The following is a 24612-nucleotide window of genomic DNA, read 5'->3' as shown; positions in this document are numbered from 1 at the left end:
TCAAGTGGCAAATCCCTTGCTCAAATATATCCGACACCGCCACACACAACAAATTCACCATCTTATTGTACCAGTTTCCAGCATCATTTTATGGTGAATTCCAGTAATGATAATTGTGAATCTTGCTCATACCAGATGTAACGTTTTGGGACTCTTAAAAACAAAAACCAAAAAAAATGATTTACCCAAGAGGAGGTACAACTTTGGGGCTCTCTATTACAATTACATGTATTTACTGTATACTGAAGCCAAATCATAGTGTTGCCATTGAAGACTGTGAGGTTCAGATTTTCCCACCTGTTTTACCTAATTAAAAAAAATGTCCCTTCTTCCTCATTAAATGCGATTTCTGTCTGTTATAATTCCTCAGGCTGTAGAAAACAATCAGGGGATTAATGGTTCAACCATGTCAGCTTTCTAAGCCTCTCTATAGGGACAGACCGGGTGTATTTTCCCTATAGCAACAGTAAGATTAGAATACTGTTGACAAACTTGCAGTCCTTTTTCATCCACACAGACACCGTATGACTGCTACTTTGTCATTTGGTCTTAAGGATCTCGTTTAACGTCTCTATATCTTGCCATTTGTGCCGAAACTTCCGTTTTACCACTTAGCTTCTGAGAATCCTTTCCCACAAATCTCAGAGTGCCGTGTTTAATCATCAGGTGACAGGTAACACCCCCCTTTTTTGTTTACTTTACACACATTAAGCTATTCCAGTGTCATTTTCAGATTAGTGCTCAGCATGTTCCCATTCCCCTGCTCCATTTATTCACTTGAGTGCAGGCTGCTGCTTAAAGAAAGAGAGCCCCTCGCACCCCACCCACCCCTCCTTGCTCTGCCTCCTTACTAGGGAAAACTGATATCTTGTAGGCTGTAATTTGCACTGGACTTAATCCAGCTGACTTAAAGCTCATCTCAGGAGCGATTTATCCATCACCAACGTGGCTCTCATAGATGATTTCATGCACACTGTTTTTACTAAATGTCATGTTAGTGTCACCACGACTCACTGAGAGGTTTGAGGACGCTCACGTCTACATTCTCCCCGTCGGACTTGGACCCTTCTGCGCTCTGTTCAGGTCGTTCCCGCTTCTCCTTGTGGCTAGGCCTGCGTCTGTGGCGCCTCCTCCTGTGGTAGCTCTTGGGAACGTGGACACCGATGTACACAGTGTGATGACCTGTCATAACATAAAGCAGAGAGCAAGCAGATCAGATGACAAACACGGGAAAGAAAATAAATCACTTTAATCTCAAAAGCTGGGTAATCTGCATCGTCCACGGAGAGGAGAAAAACTGCAGCTGTAGTGTGATGTAGTGTGAAATGTTAAAACATATCTATTTCCTCTCACAGTATGCCATCAAATTGCAAAATTAAAGAAATGCCAGTGACTTCCTACACAGAGACTCGTACAGGAAATGATGATTTAATGTCTCCAGGAAGTAATTAGAAAGAATAGTGGGTGTGAGAAGACTGAGATTAACTGACCCAGTTAGTGATGCAGCTCTCTTCACCCATGCATTTCACAAACATTTCTTTTAGGGTTAAATAATCTTTCATACTTGATGGTTAGCCTTGTTTTCTTGCAGAAAACAAAAGGCCAACACAAAACCACGCTCTTCTTTCAGACTCCTGTGCAGGCGAGCACAGGAGGCTCTTGCAGCTACTGCTTACACACAAGCAGCTCGACATAATCCCCAAGTATTTTTGCTTTGTGTTCATCTAAAAGAAGTGGTTTTGTGAAGTATGTGGATGCCTCAGTAAATTCATATGGGTGTCTCCAGATGCATTCTTTTGCGGGTTTAGCTGACAGCCAGAACTGGACAGGATTAGACAACTTGAAGAGACATCTTCCTGTACAGAAACGTTAGAGGAAGTGGATAATGTTTATCCTATATGTCTAATTCTGCACTGATACTCTGGAGGGTGAAAGAAATGACTGGTTTCACATTTGCTTGCACAGGGCTGCATATAGTATGTGTGGAAAAAATGGGAATACATTACACTTATCACGTAAAGCTAAAGATAGCGGGCTGCAATGTGTCTTTACCTTCCACTTCCTCTTCATCACAGATATGTTTGACAAACGAGGCTCCTCTGTCCAAGACTGCCTCATCCTCCATTCTAAAAGGAACAAAAAAGAATTAAAAATGTTACATAAAGATCATGACATGGGTTAGGATGACTTATGGCTCCATATTCAACATCCTCTGACCACTGTATCCACTATCACACCTCTACACAGCTGCTCCCAAGTAGAAAAAAAAAAGTACTGTAATGTAATGTCACTTTTATGACCATCAGACTGAAATTCAACTTACTGTGAAACACAATCCTGAAAAAAGATTCTTATTCAGTGTGAAATGTTGTTGGATATTAAAGTAACATCTACATTCCAAGATCTATCTATCTATAAATATATATATATAACGTTAGCACAAATTTCATTTCACATTTTATTGAGGGATGCAGTACTGTGCAAAAAGTCTCAAGCCACCCCTCATTCTTGCTTCCAAGAAGCCAGACTCTTGAACAATCATTCGCCAGGATTTCTGAATGCCTTTCAAAGGTGTTCTTTGGACTTTGGTTGCTTTTTCACTGATTTTCAGTCTAGTAATTGACCATTTTTACAGGAAGGGTTTCTTTGGCAAGCCACTTAACACTGACCTATGAATCGTTCAAACATAAAAAAAAAAAAAGCACCTAACTGAAAAAAAAAGATGAAACAGTATTGTGTGTACACATAACAGACAACTTAGCAAAGAATCAATTTTTAAAATGTATCTTTAGGGCATTTTGTTGCTAACAGTCTGTTGCAAAAAACACACAATTTGTCCCCATATCCCAAAAGATAAGGCAGTTACAGGCATAAAACAGTGTTTTTGCACCAACAGGGTGAGTCCCAAAGAGCTATCACCTAAAGTCTTTGCATATCTCAGCATGGTCTGCAGTGTGTCCTTAAAGAATTTGAGGGAACAGGACAAATGCAGGGCAAAAGAAAAAAGTGGCACACCCAATCTTTTTTCCGTAGCAGATGAACAGTATCTGAAAGTCATGTCATTAAGAAACAATGAAAAAAGTCTCAGTAGAAGGGTGGCTCCCCAGAGGGCGTTCTTAAGGAAGGAAAACATGGAGAAAAGGCCAGCATATGCCAAATCAAATGAGAGCTGGAATGCAAAAATCTGTGGCATCAGGTTTTATGGAATAATGAATCTAAATTTGAAATTTTTGCTTCAAATCATCATCAATATGTACATCAGAGGTCAGGTGAGAGGTACAGCAGTGAGAGTCTACAACCATCCGTAAAACGCAGTTGGGGATTTTGTCAAGAGTGATGGAATGATGAATGCAGAAAAGTACCAATTTTTTCAAAATTTTGATCCACTGTGCAAAATGTCTGATTGGCACTTGCTTTCTATTTAAACTTTTACTGCCTACTGGATCACTCCAAAACTACACAGGAAGAGCTTGTTAATTAACACCATCAGTAACAAACTTCAATATAATGCATCAAGGTCTTGCAGTGCCGGCAGGTTTCCCCTGCTCAACAAGGTAAATGTACTTCTACCCTCACCAGCATCAACTCAACTTGCCATGATTGGAGGAAGAGAAATCCTAAGTACGTCCCAAAGAACACCGTCAACACAGTCACGCATGGAGGTGGAAGCATTATGCTTTGGGCTATTGTTCTACAAAGGGTACAGGACCACTTCACCACTTTGAGGAGCCAATGGGTGGGGTCATATGCCAACCTACTTCCCTCAGCTAGAACACTGAAGATGGGTCATGGATAGGTCACATTAAGGTCATGGAGTGGCCTAGTCAGTCTCCAAACCTGGTGACCAACTACAAAAAACGTCTCACTGCTTTGCTTGCCAAAAAGGGTTGCTCCACCAGGTAGACAGTCATGTTTTGCTTGGGGATAAAAAGTCTCAAGCCACCCCTCACTCTTGCTTCCAACTTGCTACTTAGCTCACCCGGTAATGTGGATAATTATTTTCAACACTGAATACAGAAAACAATACACCATAAAAAGATGGAAAAAAAAAAAACCAAACAAAAAAACAGGCTGCCTTTATATTCCACTGTGCTGAGCTATAAAGGGTAAGTAAAGACTTACCCTGTGCCTGTGTGTCAATTTACTGCGTCAAACTGCAGTAAAACTAAATATGCGTGTCACAATCAAATTTGTGTTTTTCCACTCTGGCAGCTGCTTTGGCAGCAGTTTTTTTTTCCCAATAAACCAAAAATAAATATTTGCTTCAGGATGCACACAAAGAATGCAAAATAAACACGTGAGCAGTTTAAATTTGCTACTGAACAATGTGAGGCCAACGATGAGACAGCACAGAAGGAATGGGAGCAGTGCGCAAAACCGCTAAATAAACAAAGTCAGGAAGGATACAACGTGTTCCTTTGATTGCACTCCGAGCTCATCTGGATCTCCCTAGTGGATATGATCTCTGGCCCTAAGAACATAGGAGCACAACACTGATGATAACAGATGCAACCAGCTCCCAGATCAAATGGGTGTCGATTAGTGGTTGGGTTAAGTGCCAAGTTTATATGCAATCCTTCTTTTTGTTGCTCTTTTTTTCTTAAATATGAAAAAAATATATAAAATAAAAGTGACCGAGATTAAGTTTCCACACTGTTCCGTGCACATAGAGTCAACACTATCATTTAGGCCCTGATTGCTTTGAGTGTTCTGTTCCGCTTGTCCTCATCGTCTTCCATCCCAGGACAGAGCATCCAGAAAATAGCACCAGTTTTAGAAGAGCTGGGTTCTGCCATGCTGTATTCTTTGTGCCTTGTACCTAAGCAGACATGTTAACAACGATCAGAAGTGACACGCTATAAAAACATGAGATTGGCCCTTTTAATTCATTCATGCACAATGGCTGTACAGACAGGAGCTACGATTCAGGATCTCTCTAAGAACCCAGCTTGGGTATTTACTCCTGCAGCAGGTACCAAAGAACTGGTGATGCAGCGGTATGCATGAAGGCCGCTCATGTAGCACAGAGAGAGGGTCATCAGGGAAACCGGTGAGCACACAGAAGAGCAAAGAAAGCTCATGTTTCAGGTTTTACTGCTGGCTAAGGCAAGTTCACAGAGCCGTGTTAATCACTGCACACTGCGGCCTCAGACAGGTCTCGACTAACCATGAGAAACAGGCCACAGGTGGTTTACAGACATCCTGGATGCAGGAGGGGAACGCATCATTCCTGTTTTGAATTGGGTGTCAAATGGAAAAAGAAATATGGTAAGTGCTTCAAAGAGAGTAGAAACTTTAAATCTGCTTTTTGGTATAACTCAGAAAAGTCAAAATGACTCGCCGAGTTTAAAATCAGGTCAACATAGTCGATTGGATCCTACATCTCCTCATTCAAGTCATTTTAAATGCAGGAAATCGACTTGATCTTGTCCCCCCTCCTCCCCCCAATTTCCTTCTATGGCTCTATCTTCTTGATTAATCAATAATAATAAGAATAGTAATAATAAGAATAATAATCTGGGTGAAGATCTGAGCAACCAGTTGCATCCATTTCTCACTCCTGAACTTTCGATTCTGCTTCAGTTCTCGGTGACCTCAGGCGTCTGGATAAACCTGTCAGTGCGTGAGGAGCCGGGATCAGCTGTTTGGGATCAAGGATCATCCCCATCTCTTTACAGAATGACGCATCCAGTCCAACCAGCCAGGTTGGCCATAAGGGTAGATGCCCTCAGCGCCATCAGGGCAAAAAACAGAAAGAAAGAAAAAAAAAAAAAAAGGTGTACAGCAGTGAGTTTCAAGCCTTAAAGTGATACTCGAGCTAAAGCTGATCTTCTGGGCGGTAATACCCACATGAAAGTTTAACAGGCAAGCATAAAACAGCGGATTTGGCTGGTTGCAGTTAACTTCTGCACCATTACTTGAAGGACAGAGGAAGACATATAGGTGATCAGCATTAGGTATATAACTTGATAATTGGCCATTTGGCAATTTCTCAGGCTGAGAGTAGGCTATAATATGAAGCATATACCTATATATATTTTTAATCAAAGTGTTGCAATGATACAACCATTATATTGGTATTGTTATCACAACATACTTTTCAGCTTAATATTTCTCAGATATAGCCACCCAATTAATGCTCAAGTGGGGCTATTGTGACTTCCACTACCACACCACTGCTGAGCCTGAATGTGAAGTGAAATGGGTAAACAAATAAATGGCCATATCACCAGTACAATCAAAGAGGTTATTTGACTTGTGTAATAACCAAACAGTAGTTAGCTCGGTGCCCTTCAGCTCTGCCTTAACTTTTAGAATTTCCTTCAATGGCACATTGGTCAAAGCATCAACGGGAAGAACACAAAAGAGCATTTTAAGTTTCAGCAGGTGCTCACACAGGTGCAGGTGAAACAGAACAAAAAGAATAGAGAAAACGTTTCCCTGTTACAAAACCAGACGTCTGTCTCCGGGAAAGACACAAGAACGAGGAATCGGCTGTCACTTTTATTTCTGCTGCTGACAAGGCACGGCACAATAGGTCAGTTCAGGTTTCGTTCGTTGTTACTTGGAGAGGGCGTCACGCTCGCTCTGAGGGACTGTGCCTCGCCTATTCCGATGCAATTACATTTTCAAGCCAAAAACATCCATCTAAAATAACTTGTTACCGTGAATGAGATGCTTGTAAGGAAAGTGCAGACTCCGTGAATCTTCCCTGTTTGACAGTACTGTGAAGTCTATACAACTGGGCCCAGTGGATTGGATGGGGGGGGGGGGTTCCCCCTCATACCCGTCCGCCACGGGGAAAGTGCAGTCTAGCGCATTACGCATGGCTTTATTCAGAAAGATGCAATGGAAGACATCTCCGACACTTGCCTTGCGCTCTCCTCCTCTCTAATTAATAGCGACAGCTTCTTAGAAAATAGATTAGCCCGTTCATAGCCACAGTGTGTGTCTTATCTATCCAAGGTTGTCGCTGGAATGAATGAACGCTTTTCAGAAAGATCAGTACTCTTATAAATAGCTTGCACGTGGCGTTACTATGGCATGGCATCAGCGATCCACTAAACTCAGAAATTCCAGCTTTACGCACACTGGCACAATGCTTTGAACGTGTCTACCTTGTTTTCTGGTGAGCGACATTCCTGACGCCTCGTTCACCGACTCAACACTTGACAGGGAACAACAAAACAAATCTCCCCAAAAACCCGAGGACCGAAAGCTACGAGGTAAAACTTCAAACGTGCATAGCTTTTAGTTTCACAAGTTAACACTTGACGATCAGACACTTACTTGCTCTTGTCGGAACTCATGGTGACAAGTTTCCCCTTCGCGGCTGATCAGCGTGGCGTCCACCTGTCCTCCTCGTCAGTTTCGAGTCGTGCGTGTTTGAGAACGGTTGCCTAATCGAGCTGCTGCGCTCCCAAAGTGCCTAAAACTAAAGTACGTGAGCTGCGGCTATCTCGCTGGGATGATCTCGTCGACCCTACAAATCAAACCTAACGCGAAACGCACAATCCACATATCTAAATGGAAACGCACACGCAAGCCCAAGGTAACATCTTGTCCAAAGCGCCTGTTTGGAAGTGCCACGGGAGTCTTTGTGTGTAGCTTTTCTTTCCCCATATTTAAAGTACCATCCCTCCTCCTGCGTGACGCCACGGGGGCGGAGGTCAGACCATTAGCGCTGGGAGGCGCGCAGAAGACTAAAACTTGACAAATTTGCTCCCCATTACTTCACTAAAACAACTTTGACCATAGACAGAAACATGATAAATCAGTTTTTTATTGCTTAACAGGAAATATATAAACAAATCCTGCTAACAACATTCTAAAAGTTACACTTAAATAATTCATTTGAACACTTGCTGAGGATGGGTATTTATTTTGGACTCGGAACTGCCAAAAAGAGCAAAAGCAAACAAAAAGTCATGAGATGTTTCCACCTTGGTGATCCATTCTACTCTGTGCTTTTTAAAAAGGCATTAAAAGTAAAAATGAAAGAAGCTAATGTCAGATAGCTTTAGTCAAATCCTATTGGAGCTACCAGGTAAAGGCAGGCTGAGCGCTCAGAAATAGCCGGGCAGCTTTAATGGAGACTGGCGACATCTTCTGGAAGAGCTGCACAGAGTGCCAAGAAACATTTGGAGCGGGGAAAGAACACGTGTGATACTTGATTTTGTGCAATCGGTGGGGGAAAAAAATAACAAGTTTACTGTCATTGTTATCAGTGGACATACATTACAATCTCATTTGCGCACATTAATGCTGATAAATACACACTTAAAAAAAAAACAACAACCAAAAACCCCCAATATATTTTCTTTTCAATTATTGAACAGACAAGTAACTGTCATTGTCTATGCTTTAAAAGCCATCCAGTCTTCACTCTTTTCTTTGTGGTGGTGCTCATAGCGTGCTCAAGAACTCTTTGACCTACAAAAAAACAAACAAAAAAAAAAAAAGGCGTCAAATTAGCATAAAAATCAAAACCAACAAAGGCACAGGATCATTACTTTGGATTTCTTTTCCCCTCCCCTCCTTGGATAACAGCTGGGTTTATGTAACAGCACCAAGTTGTGTGTAGAACAGGGTTTTTTTTGTGTCTGATGTGAAAATAAGTGCCTGAGTTAACCACAGCTGATAGCATCAACATGAAACAGGTTCATGAACAAGCGCAGTGTGTGTTTACTCGAGTAAAAGTACCAGTGCCAGTGCTCAAGCACATTTTATTGCATCACTGAGCCCTGAAGCACAAGAAACTCAGTCTCATGCAGCATTTTGCCCAAACTGTCTTCTTATATAACAGCAAGTGAGTAAATCTGAAACATCTTTTTACAGTAGTGTGTTTTGACACAGTGCTGCTCAAACCTGTTGAGCCACTCGTTGTTTATTTCCATTTTGCTAGGAAAATGAGGCAGATGCAGCGATTTATTGAAACGTGCAAAAACATACATGGAAATACAGTATATGAAAAGTAATGAAAGCATTACTTGATGATTTCTGATCTTTACGCAGGCTGAAACGGTACCAACCTTCTCGATCATGTTAGCACATTTGATTTTATCGCCCTTAAAATCTTCATTCACGTCAAGCGTCATAACTGGCACGTCATTGAGATACTCAAACTCCATGCTGTGGGGAGACATGATATAGAACATGCAGTTAGAGACGTTATAGTTTCTCACTGTGGGAAACTGCATACTGTTTTTAATGAAATGAAGACATTAAACTTTGTAAGGAAATGTACACATGATGGAGCAAAGAAACAGCCCATCACACAAAGCCAATGACGCAGATGAAGATCACATGTATCGCTGTTCGAGCCTTCGCTTCCCCCCCTCCAGCTGTTGCATGAATGGGGGAGTAGGGGGTTTCCAATGGTTATTCAAAGCCTCTCCTATCATACAAGTACATCTGTTTTCCTCATATAAATGCACACAGTTTCTGACTGAACAGTCTGCTTACGTCAGGGTCTTGTGCTGCAGCCAGCTCTCGTGCTTGAAGTGAAGTTTCTCCAAGTACTCCGGAGGGATGTCTTGCTCTTCCTCTCTACCTCTCAGGTGTAACCGCTCTAAACATCTCTGTACACCAAAGAAGAAGAACACTGTGAACTTTTTGCTTATTGTGAGCTTTATTATAATTTTTTTAAAATCATGAATGATGAAAATTGCAGAACTTTCTATTAAATGACAGTGTCATTTAGGTATAAACGTGTGCAGTACAAAGAAGGAGGTTACCTCTGGTGAGGCTCTGAGGTAGATAATGCCATCCAGCTCAATGTGCTTGCCAAACTGGTTGTGCAGCCACCCATGCCAGTCCTGGTAGACGGACCATTCGGTCTCATTCATGCATTCACTCTCATATAGGTTGGTTGCAAAGATGTACCTAAGATATAATGAATCCAAAAAAAGGGATGAGCAATTCTGTTTCATTTATCACAGGATGTTTTAAATTGTAATTGTTTTGAGGGGTTAAATAAATCAGAGGCTGGTTTCTGTGGCGGGAAAGAAGTGAATTCTTACAAAGGTTTCTAAAGCCTGGCAAAAATTCCTACACTGTGTTCACAGTGAAGAAAAAAGGTATTTTCTGGGTAGTCATTTTAACACTTTTGCACAGTTCGCCACCATTATTCTTTCTAATGAGAAAAATATTTTTATCAAGCGTACATATTCATCAATAGGTCCGATACCTGTCACTGTAGATGGACCGCTCAAAGAACTGCACAGGATTCTCAGCCTCTCTGAGCTTCCCGTTGGCTGATCTGATCTGGGCACGCACCCGGCTGATACAGGCGTAGCTCTGGAAAGTGTAAGCCCACCGCCCTGGCTTCTCGTACATCATTTGCAGGACGTTCCCGCCACTCCTCTGAGATGCGGTCAGCTCCTAGAACATAAAAATCCCATTGTTTCATTTTACACACCTTCATGACTTAGAGATAATAAGTGCAGCCTTTTGTCATCATGTGTAACAAAAAGGTGAATCACTGTAAGCTGCGACATAGCCCCATTGTTAAAAAAAAAGGAAAAAAAAAAAGGCATGTGATGAATACATGGGTAAAGCAGCAGCTATTTGATTTTTTACCAACCAAGCTCTACTGATGCAAACTCTTTGCACACGTTTCTTTACCTTTCACCAAAATAACATTTTTTAGATCTTGCAAATATCAGAATACAACTTTATGCCACATATGCTGTCTTTTTAAAGCACTGAACTCAGGTCCTTTAAGACAATCCGAGGCATCTTACTTTATACAGTTTAATGTGTCATATACGAGTGATAGTTATTATTATTTACCGATGTATTGTAGGTCATTTAAGCTTTGTCTTTTGCTGAACAAAGCTGGCTTTTCCATAAACATCTCAGCCCACATTTAGTAAGTAAGTAAATAAGAAAAGCACTAACCCATTTTTCTAAATTTGATTTGTTCCTCACTGGCATTGCTCTCCAAAAACACTTTGTCCAATGACTGGCAGAGGGCGCTTTGACCACTGCCTTTAAAAGTTGTGGCAGTAGAGGAGACTTGTTGAGGACCCTTGAATGGTTCAGCAGAAGCAGTGTATTCTGATAGTGCCTCCATACTATCATTTTACAGCGTGCCGACACCATTTTGCACTATTTATTGGATTACCAACAAAAAGTGTACATGTGAGCTGATATGATATATTTTTATTTGAAGTGTTTACCTTCTTTAAACTGGGCACCAGGAGTAGGTTTTTTTTCCCCACATTCTGCAACAAATTGCAACTAGTGGTAACTAAATGGCTGCCCTGAGCTTGAGGGTGTTGCACACTCACAACTAATTTTGATTGACTGCAGGGCAACTGCACCAGTTGCCTGATAGGAAGCAACCTTTCTGCAAATGTAAAAAAGATAAATGTGAATTCCTGTCTACGCAGACGGCAACAAATGTGTGGCTTTCAACCATTTCCACAGTTAATTGCTGAATGATCACAAACAGTTTGCATGTAATTGCAACCATGACCCTAGTCTGTCCGTCTTATGGCAACATTCCTGGCAGGTTTTACTGACAGCGTTGGTATACTCGACAATCTGGTGTTGCAGCACAAAGTGAAAATACTGGACAAGACAGATACTGGCAATTTTATGAACAAATCTAGCAAATCTAACAAAGGTAGATTTGCCTGCTGCTGAACGCAAAAGAAGCACAAATTAAAGTTCACTCGTTTGAGGACATCACTTTTGAAAAAAGGTGATAAATTGCAGTATATGTTACTGCAATACAATCAAAATAATAATTAAAAAAAAAATCACAATAATATCATATTGTGGTAATATATCTTGGGTTGTCTGATGATTCCCACCTCTGCTGGCGAAAACTGGTAACAATGAAGGATCTACCTAACTTATTATGAATGACTGGTAACTTGTATCCAGTCATCCATAATATAACAACAGTGCAAATGCAACACACCAGTCTGCTTTTCATTCCATTAAGTTACTTGTTTAAGCATCTTTGGTTGATATGGAGAAGAGTATCTCAATATCCCTCTCACTGCCTGGTAGCTGGGGGATCCTTATGGCATGTAGAGACCATGAATATTAGGCTGAAAGTGAGGTTACAGGTCTCCAGTTGTGTGGGGGGTCAGATGTTTGGCCTGATGATGATACATTCATCCGCCCACAGTGGGACCATCTGTTCCCCTGGGTGTGTGGCAACGCAGATACTGTATAAGGGCAGACAGCAGCTGCACTCTAAATACAGATGGGGAGTCTCCCCAGTTATTACGTCTTCCTGAATGCACGCATGCACGATAATGTGCTGGTTATTAAATTACTCACAAATTTGTCATAAACTGACAAGAAAGCAGATTTTATGTAAACATCAGAAAAGTTTTTTTTAAACGACTCTAATATAGAATCTTATTTTATTTTAATACCTCAAAGTCGCTGCCAGTTGTTTGAACATTGCACCACCTGGCGATCGGCTCTGGTACCACCTCCCAGTCCGCGCTTTCCTGCTCCAAGAGGCGAACAAAGGTAGATTTGCCTGCCGCTGAACGCAAAAGAAGCACAAATTAAAGTTCACTCGTGTCATATAGCGTACTGCATCGACCTAGCTATGCGTCACACAGGTGCAATATCGTTTAATATTTTCTTAGAAGAAGAATAGTCTAGTAGCAAATTGGCGGCAAAAGTAGTACATTAGGAGTACATCGTCTGAAGCTGTATACTGTTACACACAGGTACCCCGAGCAGCACCTGACATCCATCTGCGGACATTAAACCTTTACACTGAACTTTTTGTTTTGTTAAATGTGACTTTTGCAATAAGCTGCAGCACTCACCGATGTTGCCCTCGATAGAAATCCGCTTTATTCTCTTCTCCATCGAGTCGTTCATTGGGTCTGGGCATGGCCTTTTTGGAGTAAAAGACATCTTCGCAAAAATTATTAAATATTTTTAAAATGATCTTTAAAATATTCCTTAGGATGTTGCGGCAGCTGCTAGGATGTCAGCTTGTTGTTTTAGATTTCGCGCTCAACGTTAGGAAGCGGAAGTTAGCACAGCCGTGTATCCGCCCCGGAAGCAGCTGTTGCTTACGTCAATAATTTAAAAAAAAAGAAGAAGAAACAAATGTAATTCCCACTGAAACAGACAGATAAATTAGCATTACGCTCATTTCCCCAAAGTAAAGTCCTTTGAGCTTTGAATTATTGTATTATATAATCACGTATGGATGCGTAAACACGAGTTCAATGTTGTAACTGGTGAGCTGTGCAACTATTTTTATGCTGATATCTACAATAATGTAGTCCAACCGTATTTTCAAATATCTAATTTCATTGTATTTTATATGTAAAATTTGTTTAGTATAAAAAATACCTGCATGTTTTTAGTAAAAAGGTTCAAAACATTTCTCTGAACTGCATTAAAGACGCAATGTGAGGTAGAAGTGGGTGGAACCAGAGTCCATGAATAAGTCATTCAGCGGATCGATCTAAATACCAATAATATCGATAACAACGCTGGTATTGGTATCAGACTGATGGTTTGTTTCTGTGCTCTAAGTTCAATATTTAGCCCATTGAACTGTATTACATTTTTTTTTATTCTTTTGGCAGTGAAAAAAAAACCCATCAAACACGCTATGAAAATTGTCTGAACCCTTTTGTGTTGATTGCCACATCTATTTTATTAAATCATGACACATTGCTCTCCTCTACATAAACTGCCTTTATAGACGGCAAGACTGTCCCTGTATGTACTTTGCATGAGATTGATAACAAAATTTGCAGCATCGCACAGCATTTATGTGAGCAGTACAGGTCAATTTAGAGACTTGGGACTATTTAAGTTTTATTAGATGCCTTCTTTCATTGAGAACATTGTACTATAGTTTAAATGCAGTTATTCCATGTTACACACCTTGACTGAATAGCTTGTATAACCACTCTTAGCAGCAATAACTTGAAGCAATCTTTTTCTTATGACTTTATCATTCGCTCATGTTGTTGTGGAGGCATTTTGGCCCACTCTTCTTTACGACCTTGCTTCCGTTCAGCGAGATTTGTAGACATTTACTTACATTTATTCACAGTTCTCGTAACGCCTCTCAACAGCATCGCAGTCAGGTTGAGGTCTGGACTTTGACTGGGCCATTGCAGCACCTTGATTCTTTCCTGTTTCAATAATTGTACTGCTGAGCTTGGGATCATCATCTGGCTGCACAGTCTCACATATTACTCCAGAATACTTCAGTATTCAGGGACGTTCTTGGTCAACTCAATGATTGGAAGGTGCCCAGGTCCTGTGCTGAAAAACAGCCACAAGACCAGGGCACCTTGATTAAGAGTAAAGTGTGTCTTATTGGATAAAACACATATTGACAAAGGAAGTGATAAATTGCAGTACACTTTACTGCAATACTATTATTGCTATTGCACAATAATGGTGCCATGAGTGAAAAGCAATGTGATTTAAACATTTCAGAAACTCAAAATACCTAACCGGGAAAGTTTCATTTTGATAATAGTTGGGTTTTTTGTTTTTTTTTTTTAAAGTCAATTTTCCCCGAATGCAACTCGAGATGGTGGTCAAATACAAATGTGGATGGAAAACGAAAAGGAGGGGAAAAAAAAAAAAAAAAAAAAGGTATCTATATCCACACACACATGAAAAGCAGCATAAAGCAGTAAAAAAAAAAAAAAAGAAAGAAAAGGTTACAACTGTACTTGAGTACAGTACTTTATTAAATGCTTTACTCTGATCACCAGTAGCGCTGAGCTCACAGTACATAATGAACATACAAGTTTTTCAAAGAGTCAAGCCCACCTTTATTTGCCTTATAAACAGCATAAATCAATTCAGTAGCATTGAAAACCCCTACCAAGCCTTTATTTACAGACAATTCACCAATTACTTCAGTCGAGGAGGAAAAACCGTAGGCAACAGGCTATGTTACGGGCATTTCATAAGGATGAGATGCTTGCAGGATGACCGATATTCTATTACATTTTCAGATATCTGGTGAGCAGTAACATTCATCATAATAAGCTAAGTAAGTTGGAAATGAGAAGATACTGAACAATCAAAACAAACAAGATTTTAATATCCAAAGAAAGGGAGAAGGAAGCAGCCTCTAAAAGGTATAAATGCACTCGTTTAACCAAAAACTATCACTCCATGCTTACTGAAACTTCCAAGACGTGTCTAACTCTCAGTATTTACACGTGTGCGTTTATAAGTGTTATACCTCTGACAAATTTCAGATATAAAATATTCATGTCACCGTTCGTTTTTTTTTGTTTGTTTTGTTGTTGTTTTTTTAACTTAACCTGACAGAGAAGCACTTCTGTATGCATCCTTCACCCAAACAGAAGACCTATAAAGAAATCTCAATATTGGATATAAAGTATGAATGAGCCAACTGGCATCCCCTTTTAGTGTCGTGTCAATTATTGCATAGTCAAAAACTACACTTTGCGATTGGAGAAAGGTACATGAATCTCCTCTTCGAATCACCACAACAAACCAGTCAAGAAAGAAAGCAATAAGAAGTCTCACTTGTGCCTTTCAGCTGATTTAAGAGGGAGTTAAATGAAATAAACTATGGTCAGTCACATGGTACAGCTTCTCCCAAAGCACAGCCAATCCATGTGGGGGTGGGGCATGGGGCAAGGAGGAAGAAAACATTCAAAAAATAGAGATCAGAAACACTGTTCAAAGTGCTTTACAGCTAGTATGATAACAAGGGATTCTGCTGTATCCAATTCATAATGCTAGCATGTCTCAAACAGTGGAGTCTAAACACAAATTTCTACATCTATTTCCCTACAATTTCGGGTTTTTCATCCCTTCAAAGTTCTTCTAAAACCTGTTACTATTTCAAAGTTTTTGAAGGGGAAAAACTAGTACACAGGGACATGTTACTAGACCATGCTACAAGATTCGTCATTTCTTAGTCCCTGCTACAGCATAACATTATTCTAGCTTCACTTCTATGTCCTTCACAAAACATTCATGTATCATAGCCTGCACATTATAAAACTTGGCCAAAAAACTTTATAACTAAATAAAGTCGACGAGGAGCAGAAGAAATAAAGAAATAATTCTGAGCCAAGTTACAGGACACATAGGAAAAAAATAGGGGTGGGGGTGTAAGAAGCACATAAACTTAAAAGGGACGTGGTGAGGAAAATTGAATGAATCAATCACATCAGTGTTATATGGCCTTTGATATACTAGGGCAATTATGAGCCATGCTAGGCACTTAGGATTCTTTTATGACTGATGTTATGATATTACAGATGTGGACAGTAGCAAACCTAGATCAAATCAAATCAAGATCCTTCTATGTTAAAATAAACCAATAATATTCAGTTATTTAACACACCACCCTATGATACAGCATCTCTGCTTAATCGCTACTCTCTTCTGTGATGGAGCTGGAACCTAATAGTATGTTATCTTAAATTCAAGTGGGACAAAAACAAAACATCTGTGCAGTCAGGTAGAAAATTAATAAACATATATCTATCTTATCTTAAAGTAAGCCATGATAGAATATAAGGGAATTTCTTTTTTTCCCCCCATACAGCTAATGTTAATCTGTGGTTTGCTCAATTAACTTAATCCCTGATAGCATTAGTCCTGGTGCCTTTAACCTAACAACACCCTTCCTTCTTCCTGGCCTTATTAAAAACATTTCCCCAAATGGAAATAGTACATACTGCATACATATAGCCAGGGTGGGGGTGGGTGGGTATCTGTGCAAAAACTAGAAGAGCAATAAAATAAGGATTACATGGCTGTTTATCTATCCTTGGTTGTCAGTTTTTCAATCAGCTCCTGTAGTGGGACCAGCTCTTTCCTGTCAATGAGGTTGAACTCCTGTGAAAGACAAAAGAAAAAGGAGCAAGCATTACCCCATGACTCGACACGTTACAGCCCTTGTTAGCAACGTGCCGCATTAGTCAGATATCAGGGATTCTTTACCTGAACAAAAAAGATGAAGTGTTTGAATGATGTGTTGAGGTGGGCCTCCTCTTGCAGCTGCATGACGGAGTCAAAGTGCTGGTGGTAGATGTGGGCGTAGACCCTGAACAGACGCTTCAGAATGGTCTTCGCCACAGACATAAAATTACGCTTAAAGGGCACGCCTTGGGAACAAAAGAAAGAGAAGGAAAGTGTTTCGAAAAAACACCAGAGAGCTCGACATGCAGCTACATTACAGTCTGCCTGTGAAAATGCTGCAGTCTGCACAGGCAGCCCACAGCATGATCTTAGGGAAGCACAAAGAGTCATGAAAGAAACACAGCAACACCTCATGTTTACTGTGCCGAGGATTCATCTGCAGGAAAGAAAGTTTTAGTTTCAACACTAAACACTAAACTAAACTGCTGCAGAGCACAGAGGCTTCTACAGAGAGCCACCTACCGTACAAGTCAATATAGACACCAGGACGAGTAAATTAAAGCTTCAGATGCTGAACAAATGAATGCACGCTTATTGAGCCCTGAATTGATTTTAACATGTGTGCAATGGGTACTTCATCACAACACACACCTCCAAGGAACCTTGAAGATGCTGGCAGGCTTTGAGGTTATTTCTGGCCAAGTGAACAACAGATCATAGGCAATGGAGTGAATTGTGTACCTCCAGGGCAGCACACTCACCACTTCTACTGATATGTACTGGGTCTATCAGACTGCAGTATATGCTGGCTGCCATTCAATAGCAATAAAACTCCACTTTAGACTGCACACGCCACAACTAGTTATGAGGCTGATAACTGTGTAGGTATGCAAATACTACCACTTAACAATCCTGTACACTGTCATCCAGGAAGATCTCTAAATGTGTTAGGTTATTACATAAAATTAAAAAAGACAAACGCACTGCTACATTTAAATAAGAAAAACTTGAAAAGTTCACATTTCTGCTAAGTTCATCATTTCTATTACTTGCATGCATTCATTTTGCGTGGGAGCTGGATTTCTCTGGTAATAAAAGAGGCTGTGCATGTATTCTGAATCTCCACACACCTTATTGTTTGATGTACGACATGTGCATTAAAACGATAACTTTTTTTTGGAGGTGAAGGCTGGTAGAAACTACAAAGTGAATCATACCGATCTTTGAAGGGAAAAGCGTCTCATCATCGAGCTGGTCTTGCACCCAAGTCATGAGGTAATCAATATACTTGGGAGCAGAGCATTTGATGGGCTTCTTGATGTTGGTTCCATCAGCCCAGTGGTACTCATACCTACAAGAAATAACAATGAAAAACACACTGAGCACATTTATACCAAGAGGAATTTTTGGCTGACTCAAAAGAGAAGGAAGAAAATCCCGAGTGTTATAACAAAAGCTTAATTGAGCATAATGAATATTCATGTTTATCAAATTCTCAGAAACAGGAGAAAAATGATTTCTGCACATCTAATGCACACATAATCGTGTGTTTTGTTTGTTAATAGGTGGATATTTAAACGTAAACTTCTGTATATTAAATGAAAGGTATGTTATCGTGCGATTGTTTTATTACTATGGCCCAGCTGAGATCAAACTGGGCTGTGTGGCTCAGTAACTACAAGCACTAATCACGCTTATGCGAGCAGTCCCTAGTCAGAGGCCCATTCTGAGTAAGGAAAAACCCCGTTATGGTCTCCATCTGGACTTATTCAACACTGATGTAATCAACTGTAGCAAAGTGGTCTTTCTCAATAAGCAGATAATATACAAGTGGTCCTGGTACGAGTAAGAGTTGATGCTAGTCACCAAACATTTTCTAATAGGCGTTTTTTCCTTTGTAGAATTAAATCTAAATTTTTATCAGCACATAAAAGACATCTGCTGCAAATCTACACAGCGTGACTCCAAAACAAAAAGATCTATGTCACAGGGTGTACGATTATGAAGACAAGTGCATTTTCCAAATCCTGACCCCGCTCAGTCTCGTCACACAACAAAGACTGAAGAATAGCCCATGGGCTAGTTTTATGAGTTTTAATCACTTACTTAGGACCAGCAGACATGACTGGACAGCTTTCCTCAGTGCAAAAATCTGTGATGGTGCCATACAGCATGTTGATCTGGTTGAAGAAGTCCACAGCTGGAAAAATGTGAAATAAAGAAAAATATTAAAATGGTGTTTAGGCAGCTTGTTTTCATTTCTGGTGCATCGCACACTCCTGTGTTAGTGATTTGCAGAAGGCCTCCTTTCACCTCTACTCTGTAGTTATAATAGTGAACCAACCACTCACATGTGCACACTTGCTAAACAAACTTGATACCCCTAAATATAATTTAGGGTCTAAACTTAACCAGCATGTGAAAGTGGGAGGCAAAAAAACTGAAAACAGAACAGAACACAAAACTCCCACTTGGACACAAACCATGGTCAAACAGTGTGGGGACTACCTCCTTGGTGTTAAGGCACAGACACGAAAGGACACTTTCACACCTCCTTCAGCAGTATACTGCTTGTACTACTCCCTTTCATTACTTTTAACTTTTGGCACTATATTTTTCTGTTCCCACAATGGTTCCAGCTTTTTGGTAATGGCACTATTATTATTATGATTATTATGATGGGTGGAAAAATTTGCAGGACAAGTTATAAATTGGGCACCAATAGCGCGTCAGTGAAAAGGGTTACTTGAGGACATTTCTGCAAGGACAATATTAGCTAACAGAAAGGCAGTTTCTGGCCCTGGGGATGAAAAAGTGTTGCTATATGACACCAACTGTAGTGTTTGCCAGCACCGATTGCTGGCATCAGATTACCCCACAGCACTGTGCCTATCCCTATTTCACCACCCAGGCCAAACTGTAGACCAGTGCACAGTCCAGTTATCTGGCACAAACTGTGCTACAACTCATTCCCAGGGGCATACAGCCAACTTTGGCTTCCCATCAGTTGGGGAGATCCATTTTAAGCACTGGCAGCATTTGAGTTGAGAGTGTAACTTAAAAATCTCATTGAAAAAACAAAACACACACACACAAAAAAACCCCATACTGACCAGTTGTCATGGCATGTGGTTTGTCAGGTTCACTTTGAGATCCCTTTAAAAACAAAAAACTGTCCAATCATAGTTGATAGAATATTTTTGTATGCTGCTGTACAAAGCCAATAGTCCAAATTCCTGTTTATGCCACCAAACATACTGATGTGATTACATCCTAGAAATGAATATTCCAGTGTAGAGCAGGGCGATATGACCAAAAATATTTATCACGATATACATTTGAAAATTTGCGATAACGATATAACTGACGATATAATTAACACTAGACAAAATACTTTACAACTCCACAAATTTATTAGTGCAAAAAAACCAAAAAACAAAAACCCATCAATGTATTTTCACTTAAACAAGCAGCTGTTTTTTATGTGCATTAAAGTTATATAAAAATTTAACAGTGCAAACGCAAATTTCTTGCTGACAGTTTAACCAAAAGGCATTTCCAGTGGAAATTGGCCGACATATCCTCAGCATAACCATGTCTAATATCCACAAAACTTAAGAGGTTATACACACACACACACACACACACACAATACGGTAATATTATATTACGTATCACTCCACGAGGCCCCTGCCTACGATAGCCATAATGCTCCGACAATCCATCAAGCATCAAGGTTTGAAGCTTAGCAAAGTCGTACTAAAACATTTGACAGATTTTCGAGCGCCATGTACCACATAAAATCTTTTCGAGGTCAGTAAACACAACCAGAATTTATACATAAGGCACACAGGATTATAAGGGGCACTGTCGATTTTCAGAAAAATCAAAGGATTGATTTTAAGTGTGCCATATTTTCCAAAAAACACGGTAATAACGACGGCCCGCCAGCATGCTCTACCAAAAATAGTGCTTTGTTGTGTATCTGACGGATGAAAGCTAAACCAGTTCCACACCACTGAAGTTGCAGCATTTTTACAAACCAATTCTGGTTCATCCGTTTCATTCAACGATCCGCTTTCGCCCTCCTCATTCTCCGTCGCAGCCATGCTTTTTCCGCCATGTGCATATGAAAACAAAGGCACTGCGCATGCGCATTTTACCCATATTCTATCACGATATTTCATTTTCTTATCGTTGCCCAACATTATACTGGTATTACCGTGAACGATATGATATGATCCAGCCCTATTCCAGTGAGAGAAAGCAGAATTATCTTAATGATATAAAATAGACTGAAAATTCATCCAAAATCTAAACAGTCTGGGGAATACCTGATGCTAAGCTCTAACAGATGAACCTCAAACCTTTTTTCTGTTTTCATTCATAAAGCTAATCAGAACCCTAAATGATGTAACAGTCAGTGATAAAATGCTATCTCTTCCTGTGGTCCTTTATTTTCCTGTAATCTTGCTTCAGCCTCTTTATTTTCACTCCGCATTGCTTCACTGTGTCACGCATACCCAACAGCAATTTGAGGGGGAAATCCTAGCAAAGATTTCAATGTAATGCTTGGGCGAGGCAAAACTGCATTGCATTTCCTCGTCCCACTCAAAGACAAGACTTCACTGTCAACTCATTTCTCCATGCATGGTTCCACTTTCAGGGCTAATGTTAAGAGTTGCTGTAGCCAATGTTTGACCAACATTAGCGCTTTTCTGTCCACTGTGTTACTCACTGTTCCTCTTATGCTTGGAAAAGGTCTCAAAAGGATCACAATAACGCATTTCTAAGTGAAGACACTGGAGAAGAGAGGGTACTACCTCCAACAGTTACTATGAAATAGTTCCTAAAGGGAACAGATGGGTATCCAGCTAGGCAATTGGTTAAGATGCTGGTCAGATTATTTCCCCATGTTCAATTGTACCTGGAGGCCTTTTACTACATGCCAGTAACTTCTCCTTCTACTGTCACTATCCATCAATTCATCCATCCATCTGGGGTTGAACAGCTGCCACAGGACTGTGTTGCTATCCAGTACAGGCAAAACAATCTTAAAAACATGAAGTGGACTGCTTCTTGTGAACACAGATCATGTGAAAAGTCATTTGTGCTTGGTGGTGGGAGAAGTTATTGCTCACAGCACTTTTATTCTGACTTCCCTCATTGTGCAAGCTGCAACAGCTTGTGCAATACTAGCCAACATTGCTTCTAACCCTCTGTGAATCTGGAGAGCACAAATATTAGGAGTGCAGCAGAGGTGGCGGCAACAATTCAGAAGCGCAGTTAACAAAGCTAGAAATTGGGCACGCCTAAAAATTTTTCTTAACAAAGCATCTGACAGACAATCACGTGTTAAAAGGCTGGGCTCGTGATCGTCTCCAACCCTGAAGGCTTTTTGACGCATGAGGACTTAAGCATCCACTGACCATTTATCTCCTTTTAGAGGAAAGTAAACAAGGCGCTCACAGCGCAGACAATAAAGTCTATTTAACATTCACGGTGGCTGCTCTGGCATGAATGCACATGGTCTTTGGAAGCAATGCCAAGATCTTACAGCTTGATAGTTCGCTCGCAACCAACTCATGATTTGGACTAATTAAGAGTCAGGAACAAGACTTGAAGATATTAAATGTTTTTCAAAAGTGTGCTGAGCCCCTTTAGCCAGGAATCTAAACCTAAAATAAAAGGGCGTATCAAGAGAGAAGAAAAATAAATAAAACTCAGTGCTTACTGTTGACTGCGACCCACTCATTTAAGTCTTCACCCTCAGGCAACATGACTGCCATGCGCAGGTTTCCACTCCCCAGAGTAGCCTCTGCATGTTTCAGCAGCTCATACTGATGAGAACCCTCCGGGATGTTCTTCTTGGGCTTGAATGTTTTGGATGAACGATTTCCACTGTGTGAGTCACACATAAAACCGGAAGACAAAAGGTAGAATAAACAAAAAGACAGAAAGGTATGATAAGAAATCATGAGGTCACCGAACACTAATGTGAGGTGACCTTTCAAACAAAAAGTTGTGACTTTCTTAAAAAGATGTCAAAGGGAGCTCAAGCTCGTTTGAGTTTAGCAGAATGTAAGTGGGTGTGTGTGTGAACAGTGTGGCCCCTCTCTGTATAATGAGGCTATTTGTAGAGGTACTGTATTCAGTTGATCTCACTGCCCCATTAAACAAGAATTTGTGAGTCCTCACAGCATGGGTTGGACACACAAAAGAAATGTTTAATTAGAGCATCCTCTAATGGCAAGATCCGACCCAAAATATCCTGTAGCATTTCTATAATTCAAAATATGTGCCATTATCAGGATACTGTTGTTCTTCATTAGCCATTTCCTTCGAGCCTCCCCATATATACCAAGTACACAAAAAGAAAGATGACAACAACAATAGTAAATCTAGACCTCATCTTCTTCAATCTAACTACAAACTATCACAGTAGGTGTGTCTGACGTTTCTCAGCTTACCTCCTCAAACAGACATTATTTTAATAGCTGGCTAAATATCGACGACATACTGTGGTGTTACTTTGCTGCGTTTAGCGGTAGCAGTGCTGTGTTAGATTAGCCGGTGGCATCAAAGTGTTTACACCAGCAAATATCCAAGTCACAATCAAAACCCTCCATCTCTCTTGAGGCAATTTGTCAGTGGACCTGTTCTAAGTAGGTGAAATTTCTCTTTTGGTCAACTGTAACCACTAGCCTTAAAGTACTGATGAATATGCGATTAGTATTGATTACAATTTGAAAGTGTAGTGAAAGCTACAGAAAATAATGCGAATCGGTAGCAGTCCGAGGTACGTCCAGGAAATAGTCTAAGCCCTTGAAACGCTACGGCTAGCTAACTTTCTAGCTGTTGCAGCAAAGCTGGCATTTCCCAAACACGAAGCTAAATGGCAAGACAAAATAAGCGTGTATCGAAAGGTTGTAACTCACAAAAGAAAGCTCATGTTTCCTCGGGTCGCCGAAAAAATTCCCTTCTTGGAAAACAGCCGATAGTAAAGGCAGCCCAAAAGGATTGCCAAAAACTCTAAAGCCTCACACTTCCTCGGTTCTTCTCGGGCTTAGTCGTGTGGTCCTTGTTAAACATCCGAAAAAATATAAATATTAACAGAAATAACTACCCACTAGTTTTAAAAAAGGGGGGAAACAGATGTATTTTATAGACAGACCAATCTACTAGCTGCTGTACGCTGGGAGGCAGCAGCGCACTGACTGCAATACTCACTTCTTCATCTAACCTTGAAGGCAGAGAAGACGCAGTTCTACTGTGTGCTGCCATCTAGTGGAACAAATCGGTCAGAACTACTGTTCTTTCCTTTGAATAGGAACATTTTAAGCAAACATGTAGGCTACTTTCTATATATTATATTGAAAAATAAAGTAATATATTTTACGAAACTGGCGTATGCTTCAGTATTTATGTTTTTTATGTTTTCTTCTCTAATTATTAATTCACTGAGCCTAGGCTACATGTCTTTGTTTGTTTTTTTATTTAACTGCGATTCAAAAATGCCTATTATAACTGATGCTGCTAGCTAAGTTAAAATTACAGGGTAAATGCTGTTGAATTTGTTCGATAAAAAATATAGCCTGAAGATGGAGCTGTTTTCTTGAAATATAAAATGGAAATATGGAAATTTCATAGCCAGTGTCACGATCTGTGCTGCCTTCGTGTCCGTTGGAAATCTAGGAAAAGCTTCGGCATTTCCCAGATTTTTCAGTATAGTTTCCC

The 24612-nt window shown here is 40.3% G+C and overlaps 3 protein-coding genes across 6 annotated transcripts in view; all 3 read right to left on the bottom strand.

Moving 5' to 3' along the window:
• Window positions 1-7617, bottom strand: part of LOC146384031 (electrogenic sodium bicarbonate cotransporter 1-like) — a 34160-nt gene extending 26543 nt beyond the window's left edge. The window contains exons 1-3 of one of the 4 annotated variants that reach the window (XM_084935714.1): window positions 7291-7617; window positions 2053-2126; window positions 1015-1182 (exon numbers count right to left, since the gene is read on the bottom strand). In XM_084935714.1, coding sequence (XP_084791840.1) covers window positions 1015-1182; window positions 2053-2126; window positions 7291-7310 — 262 coding nt within the window. In that variant the 5' untranslated portion in view covers window positions 7311-7617. The remainder of the gene's footprint in view (window positions 1-1014; window positions 1183-2052; window positions 2127-7290) is intronic. The other 3 variants (XM_084935715.1, XM_084935716.1, XM_084935717.1) reach the window with 3 other exon arrangements.
• A 148-nt stretch (window positions 7618-7765) lies between these two features.
• dck (deoxycytidine kinase) lies at window positions 7766-13024 on the bottom strand. The gene is made up of 7 exons (XM_084935718.1): window positions 12807-13024; window positions 12399-12514; window positions 10190-10383; window positions 9738-9885; window positions 9466-9581; window positions 9033-9132; window positions 7766-8433 (listed from the first exon to the last, which is right to left on the bottom strand). Exons 1-7 carry the CDS (start codon window positions 12895-12897, stop codon window positions 8407-8409), a joined length of 792 nt encoding a protein of 263 aa, XP_084791844.1. The 5' UTR covers window positions 12898-13024; the 3' UTR covers window positions 7766-8406.
• Window positions 13025-14693: 1669 nt separating this feature from the next.
• On the bottom strand, window positions 14694-24110 carry LOC146384029 (MOB kinase activator 1B). Its single transcript, XM_084935713.1, has 6 exons — window positions 23814-24110; window positions 22610-22776; window positions 18982-19075; window positions 18093-18226; window positions 16957-17120; window positions 14694-16851 (listed from the first exon to the last, which is right to left on the bottom strand). The coding sequence occupies exons 1-6, from the start codon at window positions 23825-23827 to the stop codon at window positions 16774-16776; spliced, it is 651 nt and encodes a 216-aa protein (XP_084791839.1). The 5' UTR covers window positions 23828-24110; the 3' UTR covers window positions 14694-16773.
• Window positions 24111-24612: the final 502 nt, after the last annotated feature.

This window comes from Perissodus microlepis, chromosome 7 (genome assembly GCF_051167445.1).
Source record: "Perissodus microlepis isolate ML-2025 ecotype Zambia chromosome 7, ASM5116744v1, whole genome shotgun sequence".
NCBI lineage: Eukaryota > Metazoa > Chordata > Actinopteri > Cichliformes > Cichlidae > Perissodus > Perissodus microlepis.
Note: the sequence above shows the minus strand (reverse complement) of the source record. Positions and strands in the feature narration are given on the sequence as shown.